The sequence below is a fragment of the Electrophorus electricus genome, chromosome 16 (assembly GCF_013358815.1).
Source record: "Electrophorus electricus isolate fEleEle1 chromosome 16, fEleEle1.pri, whole genome shotgun sequence".
In the NCBI taxonomy this organism is placed as follows: domain Eukaryota; kingdom Metazoa; phylum Chordata; class Actinopteri; order Gymnotiformes; family Gymnotidae; genus Electrophorus; species Electrophorus electricus.
Genome location: NC_049550.1, coordinates 5,464,773 through 5,489,116, shown reverse-complemented (window position 1 = coordinate 5,489,116; position 24,344 = coordinate 5,464,773). Strand labels below are relative to the sequence as shown.

Here is a 24,344-nt window from a genome sequence, read left to right as displayed (position 1 = left end):
TGAAGACAAAGAAGCTGAAATGGTCTTAGGAAAAAAAATAACTTGCTGCTTTAATAAATAAAATTACATAGCCTATTAATTTATTACTCTGTTAATGAGGATTCAGTAGAAGAACAACATCTGGCATCACATTTTCAGGCTATAACACTGGGTTCAAAATCATGTGAATCATAGTTTAGGCACTGACATCTTTTTGTTCTCCACTATCTGACAATCGGCTTGCTGTCATAAAGAAGACAAAATTAGTAATCAGAGAAATAAGAGAAAGTCATGAGTTGTTAATAATTACGCTTTACTCTTAAGGAGACAAGCCAGATAAAACCATGGAACAGACTCTGAAAAATAGATAAATAAATAGAAACCTTATCACTGTATCTGTTAATTAAAGGGGTCACATCCAAATCCAAAAACTTCAGACATGAAAGATTTTGAAGCCACTTCTAAGTTGCAATGTGGAATGTATATCAACAAGAATTAACAGTGAAATCTGGGCAGGTGTTCACACTGCCTTGGTGTAGCTACTGTGTATTAGAGTTCTACTTGTGTAGCAAGGGTTAGTGAAAATACAATTGGCCCTATTCATGCCTTCTTCCTATCAATGCATGCTCAATGAACTGCTGCAGAGTGTCACTAAAGGGATATAGACGCATTTGCAATGAAGTCATCCAGTTTCATCATTAAAAAATGCAGTACATCACAAGGAAATGACAAAAGAATACGGATAATGTGTTACAAATAATACACAGAGGTAACAATGAACAATACCTAAATATGAAACAACATTCAAAACTGACTGCAAACTCACTGTGTAAAGTGAGCAGTTTGGTGTGATGGATGCTATATATTATTATTGCTATATTTTAATTTGAAACACCTTCACAAATCTAACTGAGAGACACCCCAGTAATGTGACAGGGGTAGAAACGAAGTTTTTTCATTTAGGTCACATACAAGAAGTTGTTTCATGCAGTTTCATGCAAAAGCCTATTTCAGGATTTTAATATAGATAACATCACATTTATAATAGTAATACACTAAATGGGGTTTAGTGATGAGTTTAGCAATGATTTTGTCACATTGTAGCATGTGTCGCATGCATGTAGGTGTGATTAAGTTGGAGACGGGGCGCTGGTGTTAGCCCGGACCGAGCTGCTCAGTGCCTTACCATCGTCATCTCCTGCTTGTGTCAACAGTGCTGGAGACGGGCTTGAATGTCGCTGACGACGCATGAACGGGAACACGCTGGAGCAACGTAACACACACACAATCCTGTTTTACTCTTCCATAATGTGTTTTGTTCTATTTGATTTGTTCTGGTATTCTGGTATATGCGCATACCTCTTTTTTGTTTCCTGTGGAACTATCGCTTTCTCTAGCAAATTCTTGTACTGTTCGGACTTCAGGTAGCGAGGGTACGAGTCCTACAAGTAACAAAGTTCACAAAATAAAATTCGACTACCTCATCTTAAAGCTTGGTGTCTAATTCAAGCCTGCATCATGCCATCCAGTGTGATTTTTAATACTGTCATCTTTAAACATGATGTGCACTATATATTAATTTGACTACTTTTGTGCTATTTTTGCTTTTGGACCTTTGGATGTGTTTTACACATGTACTGTACTATATAAATAAATAAAGAGAAAAATATTGGCTTGTATCCCAAGTTATTCAAAAGTACATCCAAATAGATTTGGACAGGTTAGTTACTTGTAAACGGCTCCACATATGTACCTGGGAGTTTCTAAAGACTGCTTTGATTGAGTGCACTTCGATCTCTCACCTTCTTCATGAGGAAGTAAATGTGCCTCTGTGCATCGTACAGGACAAAGCGATTAGGCTGATGGATTCCCTCTAGGGTGCTCTCCATCGTCTTACTGTCGATGTTGACCCAGTTGCTGGCTCCGGGTGCGAGGTACTGCCTATTGAGTATAGTACAGTAAGTGTGTAAAACATGTCCGAAAGTAAAGACAGCAAAATAGCACAAAAGTAGTCAAATTAATATACAGTGCACATCATGTTAAAAGACTGCATTAAGCCTCGTAAGAATCACATTGGATGGCATGATGCATGCTTGAAGCAGGCACCAAGCTTTAAGATGAGGTAGTTGAATCTTATTTTATGAACTGTGTTTAGTGTGTTTAGTGATACACACTAAAACATTGCGAGCATGAGCTCAGTTAATGACAAACGGAAATGGCTGCGGAATGTATTTAGAGACTGAGGTGCAGGACCTTCATAGCACCACACACTAACAATTTTCATTCTGTGTACATGTGTAACATTGGCAAGTTTGCACATGAGCTCTATGTCCAGTGTTGAGTGAGATACTAGGTCTGGGAGAGGCGAGGTCGTACTTGTAAACCTCGTCCACCTTGTCAGCGATCCTGGAAGTCTCCCCGTGTTGCACATCCTCGCATGCTTGCCAGAAGAGCAGGTTCTCCGCTGAAAAAAAAGACAGGTAGGAAAGAGTTTGGAGGTTGGAGTGGGGGTTGTAAGATGGGGTGAACACAAGAGGTTATGGGGATGGGGGTAGTGAAGCAAAGGAGCAGAAAGATAAGGAGGAGTTACATTTCCCCGCTGCTTTTTATCCAAAGTGACTTACACTTATGACTGTATACAGCTTGAGCAATTGAGGGTTAAGGGCATTGCCCAGGGGGCTTACACCAGTAACCTTCTGTTTACTAGGATATTGTCTTAAACACTGAGGAACCACTGCCCACACTACATTATTGATGCAGTTGGAGTGCGTGGGGGGGTGGGGGGGTGGACCTTCTGAAAAACTGCCAAACCTCTGCAGTGAAGGCAGAAAAAGCAATTATGGAAACAGAATAATTACATTTCAATTTCTTTTTTCACAGTCTCATGAAGGTAGAATAATGGTCACTGTATGTTACATGTGTGTGTAAGTGTGTATGTGCAGCATGTACCACTGAACTCTTTCTCCAGGTAGATGAGGAACTCCTTTTGTCCTAGTGGATCATTAAGCAGCTTCATGAAACTAAAACTCCACCGCTCCACACGGAGTTTGGTTGGCATGACTGCCCTGGTGAAAGAAATGTCTGCAGATTGACCACAAATCCATATTCTACCAGTGTTACACCAGTGTTACAGACACACAAACTCGCCACACTTCTCCACACTCTGCTAAAATCTGTTTTTGCATCTATGCAAGAAAAAAACAATATAGAGAAAGAAAGAATTGATGTGAACATGTGTACTTGTACACGTGTATATATGAGTGTGTATGTGTGTGTAAGTGCACTATGTTTCCATACAATGATGGAGAAAAGTAGAAGATATAGAAACTGTGTGTGTCAGGACTCACGTTTCTGAATTCATATTCCAGTACATGATGTCATCAGTGATCCATGGGTTGCTGGGTAGGCAGCCTTGCATTATGGGGTCATGGTCCTGGTACTGTTCACAGTACTTAACAAAACTACACTCACACACACATGCATTGTTTAGAAAGAAACACTAAAATCACACTTGTAGCTTAACATTGCAAGGTGAAGGCTCTATTTTATACTCTGCATCCAAAAAGCTTAATCAGGAGTGAAGACTGTGAGTGATGGCTACTAGAACAGTAACACAAGTTAGGCATGCAGCAATCCAACAATAGCCACACGCGCGTGCACACACACACACACACACACACACACACACACACACACGCACACGCACACGCACACGCACACGCACACACACAAACCAATACTTGCACGGATTAACAGTACCTTTCCAGACATAACGAGGACTTGACTCGATTGCGTCCCAGTGCTGTCCTGTTTTGATCAATCTGAAGATATTCATTGTACACACAACAACGTATAATGACATGAGGCAAATGCAATGTGAACAGGAATCAACAGTAAACTTATAAATTAAACTTTAATGACATGCATAACATACAACATGCATAACATACTGCATTCATAATATGCACAACATGCTATAATCATGCTATATTAATGTATATTGTATGTTACATGCATCATGTGATAATCAGGAACTTCCCAGAACACTGCTGGGTAGTGTTTCGAATGATTCAAAATTTCAAACTAATTAATGAGACTTACAACCAATAAAAAAACAAACCCTTCGAAGAATTTACCTCTTTCTTGTAGAATTCAGCATTCTTTTTCTGTAATTCAACAGTAACAAAAATATGAACATATATCAGAACATAGTGCAATTATCTAAAGTAACTGTTGTTTACCTTCTGCACTGACACAGTTCTGGAATACTGACATATATCCAGAATCTGATTCTAATTATTGCTTAATTTGTCAGTTATACATTGAACATACTAAATATGATCTTCTTATGTGGTTTTGCCCTATAAATGTGTAAAATGACTTAAAAAGAGTGGAAATAAAGAAGCCAAGAATTAAATATATCATGACACTTACTTGAGCAAGGATGCATCAGGGTTTATTTGCAAATGACAGGAAAAAAAAGAGACAAATATGACCTTCCATTATCTGGCAAAGTGTGTGTGTGTGTGTGTGTGTGTGTGTGTGTGTGTGTGTGTGTGTGTGTGTGTGTGTGTGTGTGTGTGTGTGTGTGTACACACACACACAAAGAAATTAATCACACTGGCTCCAGGCAACACCACCTCTGGCCACCAGAGGTCGCACTCCAGTGGTTGAATTGTTTAAGGAAGCAAATAATATATTGTATTCCCTCCTTGGATTTACACAGTGGGTTTATTTACATAGGCATTTCTCCACTAAACACTGCAACTGGTTCCACAAACCCCTGTCTAGACTAACAATGAAACCTTTTTGCATGACTGTTACTGTAAATGTGAGTTATATGGTTGGAACAGTGCATGAAACACATTGTGGCTATGGCAAGTAAAGGAAAGCATGACCAGTTACCAGTTGTACTCGTGGGTTCGCGATACTTCCCCTCTCTGGTCCCCATTCCAATACTTCCATGGCACCTGGCTGAAAAAACAACCCCAGAGTCCCTTATCAGTGCCTGGTTTCCCTGACCAAGATTAGTCCTTAAAAAGACCTTCAATGACCTAAAAAAAAGTCTTCCATGGTCAATCATCACTGACCAGGCTTATCCCAAGGAAACCTGACCACAGTAATGAAAATTAGTATATGCAAATAAGCAAATTAATATCAATTTAAATTTACCATTTGGCTCGACAAGGCTTCTGTACCAAATTAATATACTTCTATGGCAATGTGTAACATTTTGATAACACTTCAAACTCCCTACCTAAGAGTTTAATAGAAAACTTGTATATAAGTCTATATAGTAAATACAGACTTTTAATACAGTGTATTGCAACTTTCATGATTTTTAGACAAACACAGACATATGTTATCATAGCTCAGTGTTGCCCCACTGTGTTTTACAACTAAGTATGTATGTATTATGTAGGTTTTGTGATGTCTCTAAGTAGGGCCCTTCAAACCATGTTGCCCAAAAGCAAGCAAGCTACGGTGATGTGTCTAGGTGTTATAAAAGTATCTATTAAATATTTGTGTCTTTAAAGGCTCAAATGCATTAAAAGACACATTTAAAAAGCTGGCAATGTTCCTTCTAAAGTGGATGAAGGTTTAAATTTAAAATCAGATAAGATGTTTGGTCAAATGCACATAGACTTTTGCCATTTTTGTAAATCACTTATCCTCACAAATTTCAGACTGATGATTTATGGCTGGATTTGGCTGGGTTCATTGTGGCATGAGCCCCATGCAAACATAACCTCTAAATCTAGTCCAGATTAATCTGTCCAGTCCTCAATTCCTGTTTTCACTGATGATGGGTGTGTGTGTATTGGTGCCTCTGTCTATTACACTCCTCCCTCTCTCTCTCTCTCTCTCTCTCTCTCTCTCTCTCTCTCTCTCTCTCTCTCTCTCTCTTTCTCTCTCTCTCTCTCTCTCTCATACACACACAGGATATCTCAGTAATGGAATTCTCTTAAGCTCTCAGGTGGAAGATGGAACCATTAGAGAGATAGACCAGATCACATGACCTTGCCAAGCATGCGCACACACACGCACACGCACACACACACAAACACACACAGTCACTGCCCTTTCTCTCTCATTTCTTTCTCCAAGGCACTACTCCTGTCATATTCCCTCTTTCATCCTCACCTACCTAGAAACACTTTGTGTCTCCAGTTTAGTTCTTAATACATACTATATGTGCTGCAAACTCTCATACTCTTAGTATGGGACAGTGAATGCACGGGTGTATCGTGTGTGTGTGTGTGTTAGGCAATTCCTATCTATTGCGCTTTTTATTTTCCTCCCCTTTATTGCATTGTTTCAGCCCTCCATTTTATGCATTGCCCCTGTTTTCCTTGTTTTTTCGTTCTCTCCTCCCTCCCTCATCGTTCTTAACAGATCAAGTTAATATTTAATAAGGATGGACTTCATGTAAATACGAGTGCATTGTGCTTTACAAAGGGTACGGACAATTTAGTTTCTCTTTAGCACACATGCTATTGTGATGACTTTACCAGGAACAATGAAATGTCACTGTGTTTCATTTTTGGGAGATGTAGTTAAAAATCGTCTTGTGTTAAAAAGAAGATGAAAAAATTTTGTCAATGACATATATTCGATGACAATAACAAATCCATGTACTTCTTTCCATCATGTTCAAATATTACAGGTTGTAGCCTTGACTTTACAACTGGCACATTAGGAATAAGAAATGCCCTTATTAAAAAACAAAAACCTTCTGGAACTTTCATCATACACTTGATGTTACTGTTTTCCCAGTCATGACCCTTGTGTGACCTCTGCATAGTGTTTTTTTGTCCCTTTCCCCATGCCCTACAACACCTGTCATAAATTCACCAGGTCACATGACCTATTACATAACCAAGCTACTGGCATAGTTATATGACATATATGAACAGGACAGTATGACCATTTCATATCCTGATATCTGTGATCCAAAATGATTGGTTTTGTTTCAATTTTTTTATTGTGGTATTGGTAGACTAAAATTGCCACTTTTTAATTATTAACTTTTATAAAAACACCTTTTATACTTCATCCTTTTAAGAGAATCAGGTCTGGAGGACTATTACAAAGTTTTTTGCAAGCTATAAAACTGCTGAACAAACACACACACACACACACACACAAACACACACATATACACACACAGACAAACACGCACACACACATGCACGGACACACACTTCAGATTGTACCCGTGTTGTGCTGGCACATACATTTTAGGGAGTCTCCAGTAGATTACATCATGACTTTATGAAAAGATGGTAATCCTGCACAGCTCTTGGAATTATTACAATTTGCTAGGTATCATTGGATTTTGTGTCATGGTATACCATTAAAATTGATAACCATCCTATCCCTAATCAGATGACACAGTGAGTTTTAAAAATGTTTCAGAAGTTTTTGAAAAATCACACAGGGCAACAGTGAACTATGATAATATATACCTATAGTAACCTATAGTTACATATAAGCAACATGCTTCTTAAAATTCCTTAAGAACCTTATGCTGCATATAGAATACTTAAATATATTAAATAAATATAGAATAGCTTTTATTAGATTATAAACATAAACAGTAACCTGCTTCTTATATGAAAAGGACCATATGTGATCATATATCATATATGAACTTGTGATCATATATGACCATATGATATAGCTGTGTGCATATATATATATATATATATATATATATATATATATATATATATATATATATATATATATATATATATATATATATATATATATATATATACACACATACCCATAAACACACTCACACACACACACACACACAAATACACACACTCACACACATACACACACACACACACACAAACACACACAATGTTTATGCTGTGCTGTTACATTTTGTACTCACAGGGGGTCTGTTGACTAACCAGTACGCCTGTTCCTGATATTCCAGAACTAAGCGATCAGCCTTCCGTCGCTGTTTGGATGCCCTGGCCAGGAAACAAAACAATGCAGTCCTTGAGTACAGACTGGCAAACAGCAGTGCAACTTCATGCTACTATGTCACATCTACACTAATTGTACTACTGCAGAAGCCACTGAATGTTTCAGCTAGATGGACGAGCTAGCCACACTAGCTACCTGTACTAGTGATCGGTGAGATTAAATGTAAAAATAAATATCAGCAACTTTGTCAGTTCTGTTCTGACAGGGACATCAAAAAACAACATATCTGCCTTAAAAGTATTCAATTTCCTATACCTATTAATGTTTATAACAAAACAAGTATGGTTAACAGTAGGTCATATATAATTAAATGACAATCTCTGAATGTTTCTAGTTGTGTGTAGTACTGCATTGCCCATGTGAATTTAATTGTACGTGGCCTTTCATATTTTAGTATTTTTCCTCAATCCCCTCCCTGAAATGAATTCTATACCACTGATGATAGGCGATGAAGCACCTGAGCTGTTCTCTTGCCTGCATAACCACAAAGTCCCAGGTGTGGTTGATCCTTTTATGTAAAACATTATAACACTCCTATCAGAGAAAGAGAGAGGGGGAACAGAAGAGACAGGGAGGTAAAAAGTAAGAAAAAAGAATATCCCATTTAACATATGCTTCAGTAACCTTTCTGTAAGGACTGCTGAAATAAAATTTAGTCACACTTACCTTCTCATAATCTATCAGTTCGCCTTGTTTCCGAATGTTTTTCTTGGCTAAATAAATGGCTTTGGATGGAAAATAATAGCAGATCAGTGACTGAAGTGACATGGTGATTAATTTGCAGGGGGAGGGAACTCACCGTAATCCATCTCGGAGGCAGGCCAACGGGTCGATGTCCAGTAATACGGTGTCTGGGAGGGAGGCAATATTATTATGGTAAAATTGGATAACAGTAGCATAGCATTGGTATACACTGTCCCTGAGTGTACATATGTACATTTGTGAGAAAGTTTAGGCATATGTGTATGCATGTGTGTGAGTGTGCATATGTGTATATGTCAACACCTGAAAGCGATATGGTGACTCGTCTTGTTTCAAGCACAGGTTCCGAGGCTCCTTCAGAGGATATATGTAACCGTATTTCACCAAGAAATTTCCTATATGTAGTGCCTCTAAGTGTGCACACACACAAACACACATGCACACAGACACACACATACACATTTAAAATCATCCACTGACAATGTATACTCCAAATACTTGCATCATCTAATGAAATCTTGTCATTTGATAACATTTGTTGACAAGTCTTAACATTACTCAAAAATAGCTGAAAAGTACAGAAATGTTTAAAGATTTCACACTTTGATCTTGCCTGTCTAAAAATAATTGACTTAAATTGACCCTCACTCTTTTCTGGAGCACATGAAGTCACTGTGGAACTCTCTAGAGTCTTGTTTACGGCAGGTACACCTGTGTGATGACCTAGATGTTTACCTCAGCTTTCCGAGTATGATAAGGTGGCACTTAAAGCATTTCCTTGTAAATCATTTCCACTTTTAATGGCTCCTTCCTAAGGCTACATTCCCAATGCATCTCAACAACAACCCCATACAGAACACTTGTTTTAATGTCCCACATTCTAACACCTGTGCTATAAAGCGATATGGAGAAAAATACTATATAGCACTTGTGTAACTATATATTGCCATTGCAGTATGCTTTTGCAGTATGTTAAAATGAGCCACTGTTGTGAAATTGTTAAATACTAGTCACCATTATTTTGATCAAAATTTTTTTTTCAAAAGTGTCAATTCTTTTAATCGTTAAAACACCTGCAGAGCCCTTTTTAAATGTCTGAGATAGTAACTTTGAGTGCTGAGTGGTCAGGACACTTAACAAAAACTGAATTTATTTGCATATTGGATCTTCCTGTGGAATTGGTATTGCAAAAGCCAATATATTGGCAGCCCTACTACTGCTATATATTTGCAAAGTCATTATAGTTGTTCATAAAATTCTGATGACAAATGAAGCCTGCCCTATTTATTGACAGTTGGTATTATCCTAAATCCTGATGTTGACCGTAGTCTCGTGCAGAGACAATCAGAATGCCCTGTTCTTCACTGTTTATAAGAATACACTGGGTTACAGCAGTGTTGAACACACACTCTCTTTATCTCTCTCTCTCCCTCTGTGTGTGTGTGTATGTGTGTGTATTGCAGGGTCCCTAAGGATCACATAATAAGGATCATGCATCTCTTCAGGGACATTTATTGGAAAGAAGGAACAGCATCCAGCATGGACACAATGCATACGACATGCATGCACGAACACAGACACACACATCGACACGTGTGTCTCCAAAATGCCCTTTTCACACAAAAGCACCTTCATCACAGGATTCAGCTTTAGTGACCCTACCTTCTTCAGTGATGGCATACTTCTGGGTCAGCCAGCTTACAATATCACTACCTGGATGAACCAAAACAGGGGGACTGTGTTTAGGATCATGCAGAGATAGATGCACATGTCATACATATTTTATGGATGTTATGCATGTTATGTTATACACTGTCCTCACTTTTGAGATTTAGACAGATGGAGCTGTTCCTATATGCATATTAATGAGGCAAATGCAACCTTAAATCTTGCAATAGCAGCACTCATTGAGAAAGCCATTTTAAATCGAGCAGAAAGTTCATTACATGTGCTCCTCATGCTGTAATAAGTCTCAGATAGGTGGTGGTGTGCATCACTTGGTGTCATGCTGTTAAATGCCGTTGTGTACCATGTGACGTCATGGTGTAAATGCCGTTGTGTACCATGTGATGTCATGGTGTAAGTGCCGTTATGTATCATGTGATGTCATGGTGTAAATGCCGTTATGTACCATGTGACATCATGGTGTAAAGTGTTTTTGTGCATCATGTGATGTCATGGTGTAAAAACCTGTGACCAGCGTAAGAAATGGAGTCGGTTTGTGTGCCCCTGCGCATACATGCGTGTAACTGCTGTGCATATAACTGGAGAAAAATTAAGCATTAGCACTAAAAAGCACAGACCATAATCTGATGTCTCAGATGTCTGATCTCTCAGATGTCTGATCTTTTAAATGTCTGATCTCGCAGATGTTTGATCTCTATTTGCAGACTTTCAGCTGGATTGTAGTTTTCTTCAAACACTGCCAATGAGTTCATAACCTGCAGACTTTACTACCAGATCCTTTAATGCCTATTAAAGGAAACACATTTGTCCCTTTGGACATAATCACAAAATATGTTCCATAATACAAAACTACATGGCCTTTTTCAAGCCTAATAACAATAGGCCAAACTCTAATCAACAAACTGCCTGATCGTGTCATGACATGTTGCCAGCAAGAACGCTAAATGGAACAATCCTTTATAAACCCATGTGGGAATATATAGTGCATGTAACTAGAGTTTACTTCATTCAGCTTCAATTAAGTTATGGAAAAAGTGAGTGAGAGTGAGTGAGTGAGTGTGTGTGTGTGTGTGTGTGTGTGTGTGTTTGAGAGAGAGATAGAGAGAGAGAGATAGAGAGATAGAGAGAGAGAGAGAGAGAGAGAGAGAGAGAGAGAGAGAAAGAGAGAGAGAGGGTGGGGGCGGGGGTGTCTCACCAGTCATTGCATGCGGTATCACTGTAATAAGCAGCCGCTGGTTTCGCATCTTCATGCCCACGTCAGGGTCTTGCATAGACACTATCACTCGCTCCATCTACATGAATGCACAACAGAAACTGCCTACAGGATACTTGCAGATTCTTATATTAATTTGCTGAAATTGCTTTCATTTAAATATATACGAAAGTATTGTGGCCTAGAGTAAAAAAAAAAAAACGAAATCAGGAGCTCTTCTGTCTTTCGTATTACAGGACTACAAAAGTACACTATTCTACACAGTGCTGTGAGATATAACAAGTTTGCATTTTTAACATTTCTCTTTTCGAATAAAGTCCCAACTTTGTTCACTGCAGTCTCCAAGATACGTCCCGATATAAACTCGAAGTAATGATTGATTTTTTTAAACTGGATTTCTTAAAAAAAAAAAAGGAAAGGAGAGATCTTTATAGCTTATAAAGTAGATTACTTAGACATTTCCTTCAATTAAAGAATTTTGCAGCAAGCCAATTATTGCCGCTATTTTAAAAAGTGCGATGGTGTAGCCCTTAAACCCGTTTTTCCTAAATATACGGATGCAAAAGTGAAATTGGTTTTGCTCGTACCTTAGTTAAGAAAGGCATTTGTTCACGCAGATTTCCACTCGGGTTGACCATGCTGATGGTCATGTTGACAGCTACGCCGCTTTGCGCGCTCTGGATGAAGTTGTCAAGGAGCGATGCGAGTCGCGTCCCACCAGGTAAAGACTCGGTGGGGTGGCTCTCTCAATCAGAACACGCCATCCAAGAAAGCAACTCGGGTGTGTTTTAGCGCCCGCTAGTGGTGTTTTAGCTGTTCCCACTTCACTCTTCTGGACAGAGATCTCGGATGTTGTTCCTGGGATCTGCAGGAGCCATTCTTCCAGTTTGGAGGTCACAGCCCCTAGTGGTCCGATTACCACGGGAACCACTCCTGCCTTCACCCTCCACATCTTTTTAGCTCATCTTTCAGCCCTTTTGGTATTTTTCGTGTTCCTTGTTGTTGATGATGTTGCAGTCACAACGGCAGTCTTCTGCTGTTTATCCAGCACTGTGTCCGAAACCATTATTGAAAATTATATTTTATATATATATATATATATATATATATATATATATATATATATATATATAGATATAGAGAGAGAGAGAGAGAGAGAGAGAGAGAGAGAGAGAGAGAGAGAGAGAGAGATAACTTATAATGGCCTGAAATAGAACATGAAGAGAATCTTTGGATTCACCCTCACCTCCCAAGACACCTGCAATCGTAGCATTAAAAAGCTGTGCTGTAGAGTTCCGTATAGGCTACTATGTGATTTATAGCATTTGTCAGATGCTCCAAACCATGACCTTAATACTTAAACCTTAAAACCATGTTGTTAATACTTTACATAGCTTGAACCTTTTGCCAGTTACACTACTTTAAAATGTATTTTGTGCCACTTTTACAGGACTTTCTACATTTTAAAAAAGCTTAAAAGTCATCTTTTCGCTGTATGTACGCTAGAGCTACATCGCCTGTCCTCAAATGTGTCCCACGCGGGTGTCCGTAGCTAGTTATTGTCTGATTGATATCTGATAGTTAACGCTATGTTTTCGTTGAGATGTGGCTCTAGCTAGCTAATCGCTAACTATGTCTTTTGAAAAGAAAATTATGGAATAAATCTTTATAGCAAGTCCAGGCGGGATTAGGCGACTGATTCACGAGGTTTGACCTATCTATTTTGAAACTTTGCTGGTTAAATTCTCAGTTATTTTTTCTCCATGAAGCTAGCTAGCCTAAGCTTATTAGCTAAAACATACTGCAACGTTAGCTATTTGTTCGTGCTTAACACAGTTCCACCAGTAAACAATGTAGCTATATACCTAGGTTAACTTTCACAAATACACATAAAAGGCTGTAATAACCACGACATCCAAGTTAGCTATCTAACTTTTCTTAACGGATTAATTTCTCTCAGGTACTTAGCTAACGCTAGCAAGCTAGCTAGAGGGACAAAATTACTACTACAGAAATAGTTAGCTAAGCTAGATAACTAGGCATTGTGTTAGCTAGCTAGCTAGTAGTTATACTCGTCATGATTTTGATAACATTTCCAGCCTTCATGTATTAATAAAAACAATAATAACCGCTTTTACATGGGAAAAGTAAGGTAGCTAACGCTACGTACCTGATTGGCTAGTTTGATTTGTATAGAAACGTGTGTTTTATGTTTTACAGAATGTGTAAAACAATTCCCCTTTATATAGACATGAGTGATATTCGTCACGCACTGCTGCGGCGCGACCCCCTGAGCGCGGCCAAAGAAGTACTGTACCATCTGGATATATCTCTGGGCAGTGCACTTCAGAGCGCGTCGGGGCCCGCCTCTGGCCTGGAGAAGAGCACGGTAGACCTGGTGGAGGAGTTCATTTTTCATGTCCCGAAAGATAGAAATGTACAGCGAAAGGTGCGGAGAAGGAGAAAGTGAATCAATCCATTTTAACTATTGTTTAGTCACGTAGTGTGACAGATTCATCCTCATTACTCTGTGTTTATCTGTATTACTCTGAATTTTATTAACTGTTCCTGTTAGAGAATGAGCTGCGTTCAAGAGCTCCAACTCCTGGAGATCATGTGCAGCTACTTCCAAGAGCAGAGCAAAGATGCTGTCCGCCAGGTCATATTTTCAGCCCTCTTTAGTCTCCAGGGCAACAAAGCTGACGAGAGCCGCATGGCCATGCTCAGTAAGCTGGTCTCCATGGCGATTGCTGTGTGTCGTGTGCCCATCCTCGAGTGTGCTGCCACTTGGCTACAGGTGGGTCACTAGGGCAGGTAATGAAGAGGCTTCTGTTTTTGTGTCAGTTTTATTACTACTGTAGCTTCCTAAAGCGGAGCCTGCTGTTACAATTCAAGACTTAATCCCAGCAGCATCACTGCCACATGCATTTTTCATAATACTGTTTGGATCCATCTCTGTTGCATTAGAATCTATGGGAATCATATGGGCACCGAGGGGAGAACCGATAATACACTTAAATTTGGATACACTGTACTGATCATTGATCTTTCTCTCTCTCTCTCTCCAGTATTTTCAATATTTTATTAGAAATCATCAGTAGCCTTAGCCTTAGGTACAGTCATTTAGTGTTTCTGGGTAGTCATCAGTCCTCTTGTCTGAGGTCACTATCTTGCTTGGTTCTCTGGAGTGCTTTTAATGTGTTGCTTCCTTCCATCCATCCGCTCCGGCAGCGCACCCACTCGGCGTGGTGCGTGCGGTTGGCGCGGGCGTTGGTGGATGACTATTGCGCGCTGGTGCCTTGCTCCATCGCCACCCTGCAGAACATCTGCTCGGCTAGCCCTCGCTTCTGTTGCCAGCTCATCACTGCTGTCACAGCCCTCTACGACTTCTCTTCAGGTACCTGCCCTTCACCAGGCTCCACCGGAGTAGCTTATGTGTGTTTATCTTTGCTTTTAGAGACTTTGAAAACAATGTTGGATGTCACATTGTGCACTCCACAGTTCTGAGAGTGCAAGGTATTTAAAAACACCTTTTGAAGATCATTAGCACTGGACTGCTGTCATTGTGGAAAAAATCTGGATGTACAAAACAATGTTAGGATAAAATTCAGCCCATGCTAATAATTAACATCACATCATAATTATATGTTAGAATTATATTAGCCAGCCCATCTTTGGTTCATGTACCAGTATATTTTACTTATTCATTTGGGAAATACACTTATTTTTCAGCCTGTGTACCTGAAAAGATAATTTGCCACCTTTGTTTAATAGTAGATAATACCACTTTGAGCAGCAGTGATGTCAATGCCATACCATGATACTCCCTCATGATTTAATGTTGGTATGATATTCTGACTGGTGCTTTTTGGAAGATTTGAGATTAGCATTCATGTTCAAGTGGTCAACATTGGCTTACTGCTGTTTATGTTGGCTTTACTCCCATGCTTGTGCTTGAGAGGTTGGAGAGAGACCTGCCAATCTCTGGAGAGTGCTCCAGTTTTTTTTTTTGCCTCCATGGGGGCAGAGGAGCATGACTATGGTTTATCAGAGCTATATAACCTTGGAAACTGCACACTTTATGACTGACCCTAATTATTCCTGTTCACTAGAGGGGTAAATTACTTTTCGCACCTAGCGGTGGTATGTTTTTATTATGCGGCATACATCTGACAGATTCTCTAACCTCACCATTGACTTTTTTGCCTTTGCAATTCAGCGGTAACTGAATATAGTGAGAAATTAGGCCAAAACTGTGAAACATATTCACAGTGATGTATGTGATGTGTGTCTGTAGATGAGCTCACTCCACCCCCTGCCCTGTTGGAGATGGTGGTTGGTTGGATTGCAGAAGACCCCAGGTTACTCCTGCTCACCTTCATTAACACACCCCTCACCTCCAGCTTACCAATTGGATGCCTGGAGGTCACCCCTCTTATGGGCCTCCTCCGATGGTGTGTGAAGGCACCACTAGCCTATCAGAGAGGTCAAAAGTTGTCTCTGACCAACAACCAAGCAGAAACAGACAAAGGGATGGGATGTGAAGAGTTATACTCCAAACTACACTTGAGTATTCTTCAGGTCTTCCTCATGTTACAGGTGCTCACCTTATAAAAGTATACATGGCCAATAAAAAGGTCTCTTAAACACTTCAAGAGCATCTTAATAGATTTGATCTCTCAAAATGCTTTTTTTCTTTTTTTCCATCCCAGGTCCACCTTACAGAACAGAATCTGTTCGGGCGACTTGCCGTGTTGCAGGTGGAGTCTGCTGCTGCCCTCATCGAGGAGGTGAGCCGATTATCGGACGAGCTTAACCCTCTCCATGCTGCCAACCAAATCCAGCTGGCTCTGGATAGGCTGGCACAAGCAGTGCAAGTTGCCATGGCAACAGGAGCCCTGCTGTGTACCAGAGGTAAGAGTGGAGGATTTGGCTTTTGACACTATCTCAGAGTTTTGGTTTTCTTGTTTGTTCATTTGCTTTATTTGTTGTTCAGAGGACCTGCGTACTCTGTGCTCAAGACTTCCTCATAACAAGTAAGTTAAAGAAGGCCAATTAGTTTTGTCTACAGATTCTTAGTAGCTAAAGCATGGAGGCTCTTAAAGAGTAATAGTTATATAGAACCACTTCTTCAAATACTTAATGGTATGTTAAGTGTAACTTGTCGTATAGAGGCTGCATTACCCTTCGGTTTATTTCCAGATTTTAGTTAAATAGTTATCCGGATATCTACAAAATGGTCATAAGTTATTGCTTGCTATGATAATCTTACAATACCAAATGAATCAAAATATAGACCTTGTTCTGTGGGTTTTTATGATCCTGTTTTTTAGTCTTAGCAGACTGTGTAAGAACTGTTGTGTGTTTCATTCACAGCCTGCTCCAGCTGGTCATGTCTGGTCCTGTGGTGTCACCCCCACATGGGAGCCCCTTCCAGCCGAGCCCCTACACCTACGTCCACCCGGCCCGCCCTTCACCGCTCTCTCCCCTCTCCTCCGCCCACGCTGCCCTCTCGCCGCTCCACACCCACCCGGCCCTGTCACCACACCGGCCCCTGGTCCCCCACAGCACACACTCCTCACTTGGGTCACATGCCTTCCACCCTGCTGCCGTGGCCTTCCCATACCGGCCTATCCGCTGACACACACTCGCCTGCTGGCAGATGACGCTTCATAACAACTGGAGGCCGATGAGCTGCAATGGCCTTTTTTACGTTTGGATTAACTTATGGGTTAAAGGGGATGGATGCATCAGTCACAATTTCAATTAAAAAACAAACAGTTTTTTTTTAAGCAAAATATTCTTGTTTCTACAAGAATCCTTTTCAGTCCTTCATATTCTTGTTGTACTTTGAGTTTGAGAATGAACTGTGATTTTTTTTTTCCCTTTTTATCTACTAATGACAGCTATTTACCGTAAATATATACCATTCTACACTTTCTCTAAATACTATGATGAGCTGAACCTTATAGTTATATACAGGCTGTCACTGTTTTACTGTTTTTATACCTTGGAAATGGCACAGATTGAATACCAATTTACAGGTTGTTCTAGTGCTTTTGTAGGAAATTCTTCCTTAGGACTTTTTCAAGATTGGAACAAGTTTTTTTTGTTTTACTATACAATACAAAAACGTATCAAAATGAGATCATGGTTACTTAATACTTAGAGAATGAATTTGAGAATTTAGTCTTAAAAGATTGGAAAGACAGCAGGGGGATTTTATTTATACACACACACCTTATTGCATGTACTAACCCTCGTCTTATAATGAATTATCAGCAAGCTAAGTAATGAACATAGGGCTGTCACAGCATTGCTTGAAACTGGGCTGACTAGTGATAAAGCCAAAAAGCATCTTAATCACATCTGTTACCATTAGTCTAACACAGTCACACCTCTGTTTACGTGCCTGTCAAGGAAGTCAACAACTCCCAAAGCTATGTAGACTCACTGCCTCAGAGTTCATGGAAGAAAAGAAACAGCATAGCCGGTTCAATGCTGACAGCATACTGGTTTGTTAGAGCCCTTGGAATCCTAAGGAAACCCTTGCTTAATTCTCACAAAGGCATTTTGTATTCTGTAAGATATTGTGAAATATAAGTAATGTGGGCATTGATCTCTGGCTGTCTTGTGCCCAAATTGTAAGTAGAGACTCTGCTAACTGACCAACAGTAGAGTGAGCATAGGAAATGGGGTAGGGACAAACGAGCCCTGTTAGTAGGGTGAAAGATGTGAACCATGTTCATTCTAGACAAACAATTTGTGCTTCAGAATTGTGCATTTCAACTTCTCTATTAATGATCTTTGAACATTAAAAATCCTGTCATGAAGTTTATGTATATAGTCATGTTTATACAGTCTTTTGGCCATTGACTATCTCTGTTCACATTGTGATCTAGGCTATAACAGCGGAACAACAGTGAAGAAATGCTCTTGATGGATTATCTGACTGACACACCCCTCCCCTCAAAATGTAAAACAATTCTGATATCAATAACCAATGCAGTAAGACTGCATTTGGCAGTGTACACTTTACCCTGCAGTAAATAAATTAATTTCTACATTAGTTAAAAACTATTTAAAGGTTTCTTTTCCTTTGCACTAGACAGGATTAAAGGATTACTATATACGTGATTGACATAACATAACTCAGTACATTCAGCAATGATTAGAGTACGGATTAAGTTGCATTGATTTGTATAATCATGAGCTTACTTGACAGCATGCAATGTTTAAGATCCGATTATTACAAAACATCTTTCAACAGACTGGCAATGTAGTACATTCAGATATTAAATTGTGTGAGATTCCTTCAGATTACCTCATTCTGGGAAAATACATTCAAGAACTAGTTGATGCAACATGAATGGTTCAGATGTTTATCAGTGACTTATTTTGTAGTGTTCTGACACAGCTGTGAGTAATGAATGCACACAATTTTAATTCATACATATGCATAAAATCAATAGGTACATAGGACCAGCCCTTTAACAACCTATACCATAAGTTATTCCATAAGATTGAAACATACCCATCACCTACGTACATCATCTACACCTCATCCTCTAAAATAGCCTGATCCACCACAACCAATTGTGAAACTAACCCCAAAACCCCAAGCTGATAAAACAGTAAGGATATAAAAAGAATTTAAAAGTCTAATTATTCTGCATGAATGAGTGTCCATTCTTGACCAGGACCTTATGGGGATAACAGTAAAATAGTCTGGCTTTTGGTGGCTTACTGTACAGTGACATTCAACATATTTTCCCACATCACAACTCTACATTTATCATATACCTTAAAATGATTTAAGCTTTTAAGACAATTTAGGCATATGTAAAACCATTTTAATACCTTCAAACATACAACATAATTTATTCCTACACAGCGACAAACTAACCATTTATAAGTTTAAGATGCATACTTATGGTATTTGCTATCACAGCTCTGTCAGTTAGGGAAATAACCCCAGCCACCTCCCTTTTACAGCACCCAATACTGCCCGATCCATTGTTCTAGGGGTCCTGCCAATGGATTTAAACACAAAAAGTATGCATGGACTCAATACTGCAGCAGCACTATGCTGACTCCTCTTCTGAGACCTGTCTGAAACCTTGATACCATTTGATGAGCGATGATTTGAAGCATGACGAGGAACATACAACCAAACCAAGATTGCCTTGCTGCACAAAATGAGTCCCCTGTTAAACATCCCAGCTATTCCAACTCATTTTTTCCTTTAAATGTAGTGATCCAAACATACAAGTTAAAAGGAAGGTTCTTCTCTAGTCCTGATTTATAGTACATGTGGATGTACAAGACTTCATTAGGAAACCATTTAAGTCTTGAAAGACTAGAGTTGAAATGATCCTCACAACCAAATTTTCCTTATATTATTTGTAGATTAACTGCTTAATTAGAGGTTTAAAAAATAAAAAATAACCCCCCCCCCCCCCAGAAATTGCTTACAGCTCCTGACATCTTTAGTAATGAGACAAGTTTGGCTCATAGTGAGTGTTCAATACAGTACAGCCTCAAAGATCACAGTTCCTTGATACAGCAGGAGAATGCTGAAGTTAGAGGTTATACACAGGAAAACTCAGCTGAAAAAGAGCTTCTCACAAATCTGCTGCGTGTCATCTGGCGACGCCACCTCATGGCCGATCGTCCGGGGGTCTGTATAGATCTCATAATCGTTTCCTCCCTGAAGAAGCAAGAAGGGAGACCCAGTCAAACCTGAAAGGCGGCATAGGCAGTTGCTTTTGGTTAACGCATCGCGTCTCACTGTTAAGACTCACTGGCTTGGTTTTGTCACCAAAGAAGTGGATGGTTTGGTATGAATCCTTCTCTACGATACCCAAACAATATCGCTTATCCCAGCCTTCTGGAAATACATCAAAGCTGATCTGTCCTCCTATGGCATGAGCAAACAAACGCACACCCACCCATTCCTTTTAGCTTCCTGGAATATGCCAAAAATTAAATGATACACACATACAAAAGACAACACACACACACACCGATGGAAAAAACAAGTCCTTTCCCAGCAAATTCTTCTCGTAAAACAGCCACAAACTGCTCGCGAATCTTTTCTTTCTACAAGAGGCCGACAGAGAGATTGGGGGGGGGGGGGTCATCAGGATCAAAATCTCAGTACAACTGAAATCTAAGAGTATGTACACACAAGTTTTAATATCTTACCGACATTCAAAAATTCACAAGGAACATAACATGCATTATGGATGTATAGATAGATAGATAGATAGATAGATAGATAGATAGATAGATAGATAGATAGATAGATAGATAGATAGATAGATAGATAGATAGATAGATAGATAGATAGATAGATAGATAGATAGATAGACCTTTGTGATTGCTCAGTACAAGACAACAAAATGTTACCTTGTCAAGCTCAAAGAATTCAATTCGCTCTTGCTGGCTGCAGCTTCGGCCAATCGGAGAAACGTTGAGCATTCCATTCCGAAACTCAATAAATGTACCCCTATGCATGTGAACATCAATGACATTATGAAAAATAAAAAGTGAAGGGAAAAGTCAGTTTGAGCTCCCCAATACGACCACGTCTAATTCTGGCACTAAGTGAGTTATATTCAGTGACCACCAGGAGTCAGCAAATACTCAGGTTAATAGAACAGATGGTCAAACTGGGCATATAGTGAAGTTACGCCGATGTGTATTTATAATAGTAAAATATTTAATAGCGCAAACAAGTTTTGGAAAACAAGTTATACTTACAAGACAGGGAAATCTCGCTCACCTTTTCTTGGGCAGTTTAATCTTAGCCATGTAATTTAAGCAGAAGTTGATGAAATCCTGTAAAAGCTCCTCCCCTAGGTATGCTTGAATACTCTGATTAATGGAAATGAAATGTAAGCTCTTATCATACAAGCAAAACCTAACATGGAAAAAACACATCACATTTGTCAAGACGACCGTGTGATGAACCCCAGCAGTGAACAGTGACCATAAGCAATCACTCTTACCTGCACAGAGTGTAGCTGCCCAAATCTGTAGGCGACCAGACCGTTCTCAGCGAAGACATAATCCACACAATTAATTACTATAAGGAACGCAAGAAATTAAACGCCATTCGTCACTCAACAAAAACAGAGCAGAACATAAATACAATAAGAAATTTGTTTTTATGAAAAGCACTTCAGAATTGTTAATGTCCCACCATCATCACCCAGCTGCTCTTTGATTTTGATCAAGTCTGACCCTCCAACAACTCCAACTCTCACCCGTTGTCTTAGTTTGGTCAAGAACTTGTGCATGCGTGGGGTCACTCTCTAAAACACGCACACAAACGAAGAGAAAGAATAGCATTCATTTCCTTAAAAAGGAAGCAACAACAAGGGGCCACACACTTAATAAATTCCATTTCTATATGCACAAACAGTTGTAAATACTCGGAGCAGTTACAGATTTAGTTATTGCCCTTTTTCCGCAACTGAGTTGTGAGCTAACCTACACTCGTCAAAACTCTCGTGAATGTGAGCCGGCGGAAACCAGTTAGCTAGCCAATTAATTTACCCTGAATAGCTCGAATACTTTTAAAATATATGCACACAAAATCGAAATTTCCTGCATTGAAGTCGAAAATTTACATTATTGTTTCGGTTTTAAGCCAGTTTCCTAGCTAGTTACCGAGCTAACGAACAACACACTAGCTATTGCTAGTAACCCCGGATACTTATAGCCGGAATCACCCGTTCACTCACTTGCCGAGCTGCTGTTAAAGTCCCGTCAACATCAAACAGGCAAAGCGTCGTCGTGTCTGCATCTGAATTTGTCATCTTAAAACGTTGCTTTACAGATAAATTATGTTGATATAAGATTTTGAATTAAACAGACCAAGACACAGGAAGTCAACACGTCCACCAAATGCAACGTCATCAAAGGTGTGCTGTCGGAAGTAATGGACGTATTCACTAGAGAAGCGTAAGGGCTGTGATGGGGTATGTTCACTAGAGAAGTGTAATGCTGCAGGCCGAGGGGAGGATGTTTTAATTATACCTTCGTCCTTTGACAAAATTATTCCAAACACAAATTTCCGATTAGGTATTTTAACGTTCTTAAAAGTCAAGAATACCATCCAGAAACTGCATAGAAAACAGAAACAAGTCCATCAAGGCACCCTGGTTTGAGATTAAATATCATAAAATCATGTAATGAAAAGATCGCAAATTCTGGAGAAATCGTGGAGTCTTCATTGTTGAGTCTTTACCTGAAGTTATTTTAAATCCTACAATTATTTTACTAATATGCTTTTAATATATTTTTACCACGTTTGGATTTTGTTAAACCAGCAGCAATTCCTTAATATACTTCCTTAATATTCTTAATAGCTTTCCTTTTTTTTGTTTAAAATCTATTTGTTTTTCCTCTGTTCGATTACTATCTTTCGTAAATTAAATCACGTTGTAATATTGTTTTTTAAAGACCCCCTTAACTGTTGGTGGCGGAAGCGATAACTGAAGCACAAATACAACCTGCGAAGAAGAAAAAGTCGGCGCTTCGGCACGCAAAGTTGGACTGTAAGTGTTTCAAATTTTTGTTTATTGTCGTTTTGATAATTTTGGCGAAAAGGTGCAAAGGTGTACACCAGGTTACTTTTCACAATAGCTGTCTATGAACATAGCTGGTTACAGTACTGAGCAAAAAAGTGAACACATTTTCTGAGTACGTTAGTAGCTAGCTATCTTATCTTAGCTAACTTAAATAACATTCGTTCGTATGGTGGCGATAAACATCTTGGGTAGGTTATCTATCTTAGCTAGTTGGCGTTAGCTAATTAATGCAAGTATTTACGTTTCCTAAGATAGCTGAGTATTTTAGAAACAGTTAGGATAACCGAAGTGAACAAATGTTTAGACTTGTCTCGAACATGGCTAGCTCTAATCAACGTAGCTAGCCACAGCTATTGCCCAGTCTAGCTCCACTAGTTAGCGGTCTTGTTTGTCTCTCTGAAATTAGTCGACATCATGATTCTAATAGCGGTAACCAACAGTGTCCTGTTTTTGTCTTGAACAAGTTTGTTTCGCTGACTTCCGAGTCCCTTAAGCAAAGTTTGTGTGCATGTTTCCCAAATTTCCCAATTCCGAAATGATCGCGTATGGGAACACGACCACGCTAATTTAAACAAGCCATAGATGTCAAATCGCAGCCGTCGTGATTGAACTTCCTGGACGATTTTTATAAGTGGTTTTGGGTGTGTAAAAATTAGACTCTGAGCTATACAGTTCTCATGGGCAATAGGACTGGAGTTAGACTGCCAGCAGTCAGCTCTCAAGAAAACTATAGATCCAAACTTCTCGAAATGACGCGCTTTGTGGTATTTAATCCAAGTAAACGCACGTTTCTTTGACCTCTCACGGGTAGGCTCAGTGATGATGGATTTTAGTTTCATTGCATCTGCTCGTGGTTTATCTCTGGTTCTCTCTTCCAATCTACTAGTCCCCTCAGGTAATTTGCAAAAACGATTAAATCGTCCTAGGAGTTAAGAATGTAAAATAAATAGGCTGTGCTGCACAAAACATATTAAGACTGCTGCATACAATCCATTTGGTTCATTTTAGGAGCTGATGCACAAACCAGGAAGACAATCTAATCACCTGTTTCAAAAAACTTGAATGAAAGAATGAATGTTTAAATATGCTTAAAAACCTGGGAATTCAGTATAAAAGATGGACTTGGGTCATCACGCTAACCTTACTGAAGGCAGCTA

General features: G+C 39.4%; 4 protein-coding genes across 7 annotated transcripts in view; 2 read left to right on the top strand and 2 right to left on the bottom strand.

Annotated features, from left to right (window-relative positions):
• Positions 1 to 53: 53 nt before the first annotated feature.
• Positions 54 to 13,843, bottom strand: rgs11 (regulator of G protein signaling 11). 2 transcript variants are annotated; one of them, XM_027006195.2, is made up of 18 exons: positions 13,758 to 13,843; positions 12,175 to 12,637; positions 11,570 to 11,666; positions 10,351 to 10,401; positions 8,992 to 9,098; positions 8,786 to 8,837; positions 8,653 to 8,711; positions 8,420 to 8,520; positions 7,889 to 7,970; positions 4,885 to 4,953; positions 4,116 to 4,139; positions 3,739 to 3,800; positions 3,327 to 3,440; positions 2,929 to 3,044; positions 2,356 to 2,443; positions 1,782 to 1,920; positions 1,339 to 1,421; positions 54 to 1,242 (listed from the first exon to the last, which is right to left on the bottom strand). In XM_027006195.2, the coding sequence occupies exons 2-18, from the start codon at positions 12,235 to 12,237 to the stop codon at positions 1,110 to 1,112; spliced, it is 1,440 nt and encodes a 479-aa protein (XP_026861996.2). In that variant the 5' UTR covers positions 12,238 to 12,637; positions 13,758 to 13,843; the 3' UTR covers positions 54 to 1,109. The 2 variants fall into 2 exon arrangements, with proteins under 2 accessions (XP_026861996.2, XP_026861997.2); XM_027006196.2 differs by having other exon boundaries at positions 8,444 to 8,520.
• Positions 13,155 to 18,425, top strand: c16h7orf26 (chromosome 16 C7orf26 homolog). Of its 2 annotated transcripts, none has more exons than XM_027006198.2 (8): positions 13,155 to 13,294; positions 13,837 to 14,036; positions 14,163 to 14,384; positions 14,819 to 14,984; positions 15,885 to 16,186; positions 16,300 to 16,501; positions 16,584 to 16,623; positions 16,964 to 18,425. In XM_027006198.2, exons 2-8 carry the CDS (start codon positions 13,839 to 13,841, stop codon positions 17,226 to 17,228), a joined length of 1,395 nt encoding a protein of 464 aa, XP_026861999.1. In that variant the 5' UTR covers positions 13,155 to 13,294; positions 13,837 to 13,838; the 3' UTR covers positions 17,229 to 18,425. The 2 variants fall into 2 exon arrangements, with proteins under 2 accessions (XP_026861999.1, XP_026861998.1); XM_027006197.2 differs by having other exon boundaries at positions 13,808 to 14,036.
• A 530-nt stretch (positions 18,426 to 18,955) lies between these two features.
• Positions 18,956 to 22,517, bottom strand: pmm2 (phosphomannomutase 2). Of its 2 annotated transcripts, none has more exons than XM_027006200.2 (8): positions 22,339 to 22,517; positions 21,795 to 21,906; positions 21,601 to 21,677; positions 21,375 to 21,466; positions 20,999 to 21,098; positions 20,614 to 20,689; positions 20,392 to 20,507; positions 18,956 to 20,297 (listed from the first exon to the last, which is right to left on the bottom strand). In XM_027006200.2, the coding sequence occupies exons 1-8, from the start codon at positions 22,411 to 22,413 to the stop codon at positions 20,193 to 20,195; spliced, it is 753 nt and encodes a 250-aa protein (XP_026862001.1). In that variant the 5' UTR covers positions 22,414 to 22,517; the 3' UTR covers positions 18,956 to 20,192. The 2 variants fall into 2 exon arrangements, with proteins under 2 accessions (XP_026862001.1, XP_035390497.1); XM_035534604.1 differs by lacking the exon at positions 22,339 to 22,517 and adding an exon at positions 22,151 to 22,303.
• Positions 22,518 to 23,098: 581 nt separating this feature from the next.
• mad1l1 (mitotic arrest deficient 1 like 1) overlaps positions 23,099 to 24,344 on the top strand; it is a 56,128-nt gene continuing 54,882 nt past the window's right edge. The window contains exon 1 of the mRNA XM_027006178.2: positions 23,099 to 23,154. The gene's annotated coding sequence lies outside the window, so the exon portion shown is untranslated. The remainder of the gene's footprint in view (positions 23,155 to 24,344) is intronic.

Excerpts from the sequence above, each read along its gene's own strand:
- c16h7orf26 (XM_027006197.2), top strand. The coding sequence starts at position 13,809 with ATGTGTAAAACAATTCCCCTTTATATAGACATGAGTGATATTCGTCAC. Across the intron at positions 14,037-14,162 it reads ATAGAAATGTACAGCGAAAG|AGAATGAGCTGCGTTCAAGA; the intron begins GTGCGGAGAAGG and ends TGTTCCTGTTAG. Across the intron at positions 16,502-16,583 it reads AGCCCTGCTGTGTACCAGAG|AGGACCTGCGTACTCTGTGC; the intron begins GTAAGAGTGGAG and ends TTTGTTGTTCAG.
- rgs11 (XM_027006195.2), bottom strand. The coding sequence starts at position 12,237 with ATGACCATCAGCATGGTCAACCCGAGTGGAAATCTGCGTGAACAAATG. Across the intron at positions 4,954-7,888 it reads GGTTAGTCAACAGACCCCCT|CCAGGTGCCATGGAAGTATT; the intron begins GTGAGTACAAAA and ends TTGTTTTTTCAG. Across the intron at positions 3,801-4,115 it reads CTGAATTCTACAAGAAAGAG|ATTGATCAAAACAGGACAGC; the intron begins GTAAATTCTTCG and ends GAATATCTTCAG.
- pmm2 (XM_027006200.2), bottom strand. The coding sequence starts at position 22,413 with ATGACAAATTCAGATGCAGACACGACGACGCTTTGCCTGTTTGATGTT. Across the intron at positions 21,907-22,338 it reads CTTTAACAGCAGCTCGGCAA|AGAGTGACCCCACGCATGCA; the intron begins GTGAGTGAACGG and ends TGCGTGTTTTAG. Across the intron at positions 21,099-21,374 it reads ATTAAACTGCCCAAGAAAAG|GGGTACATTTATTGAGTTTC; the intron begins GTGAGCGAGATT and ends TCACATGCATAG.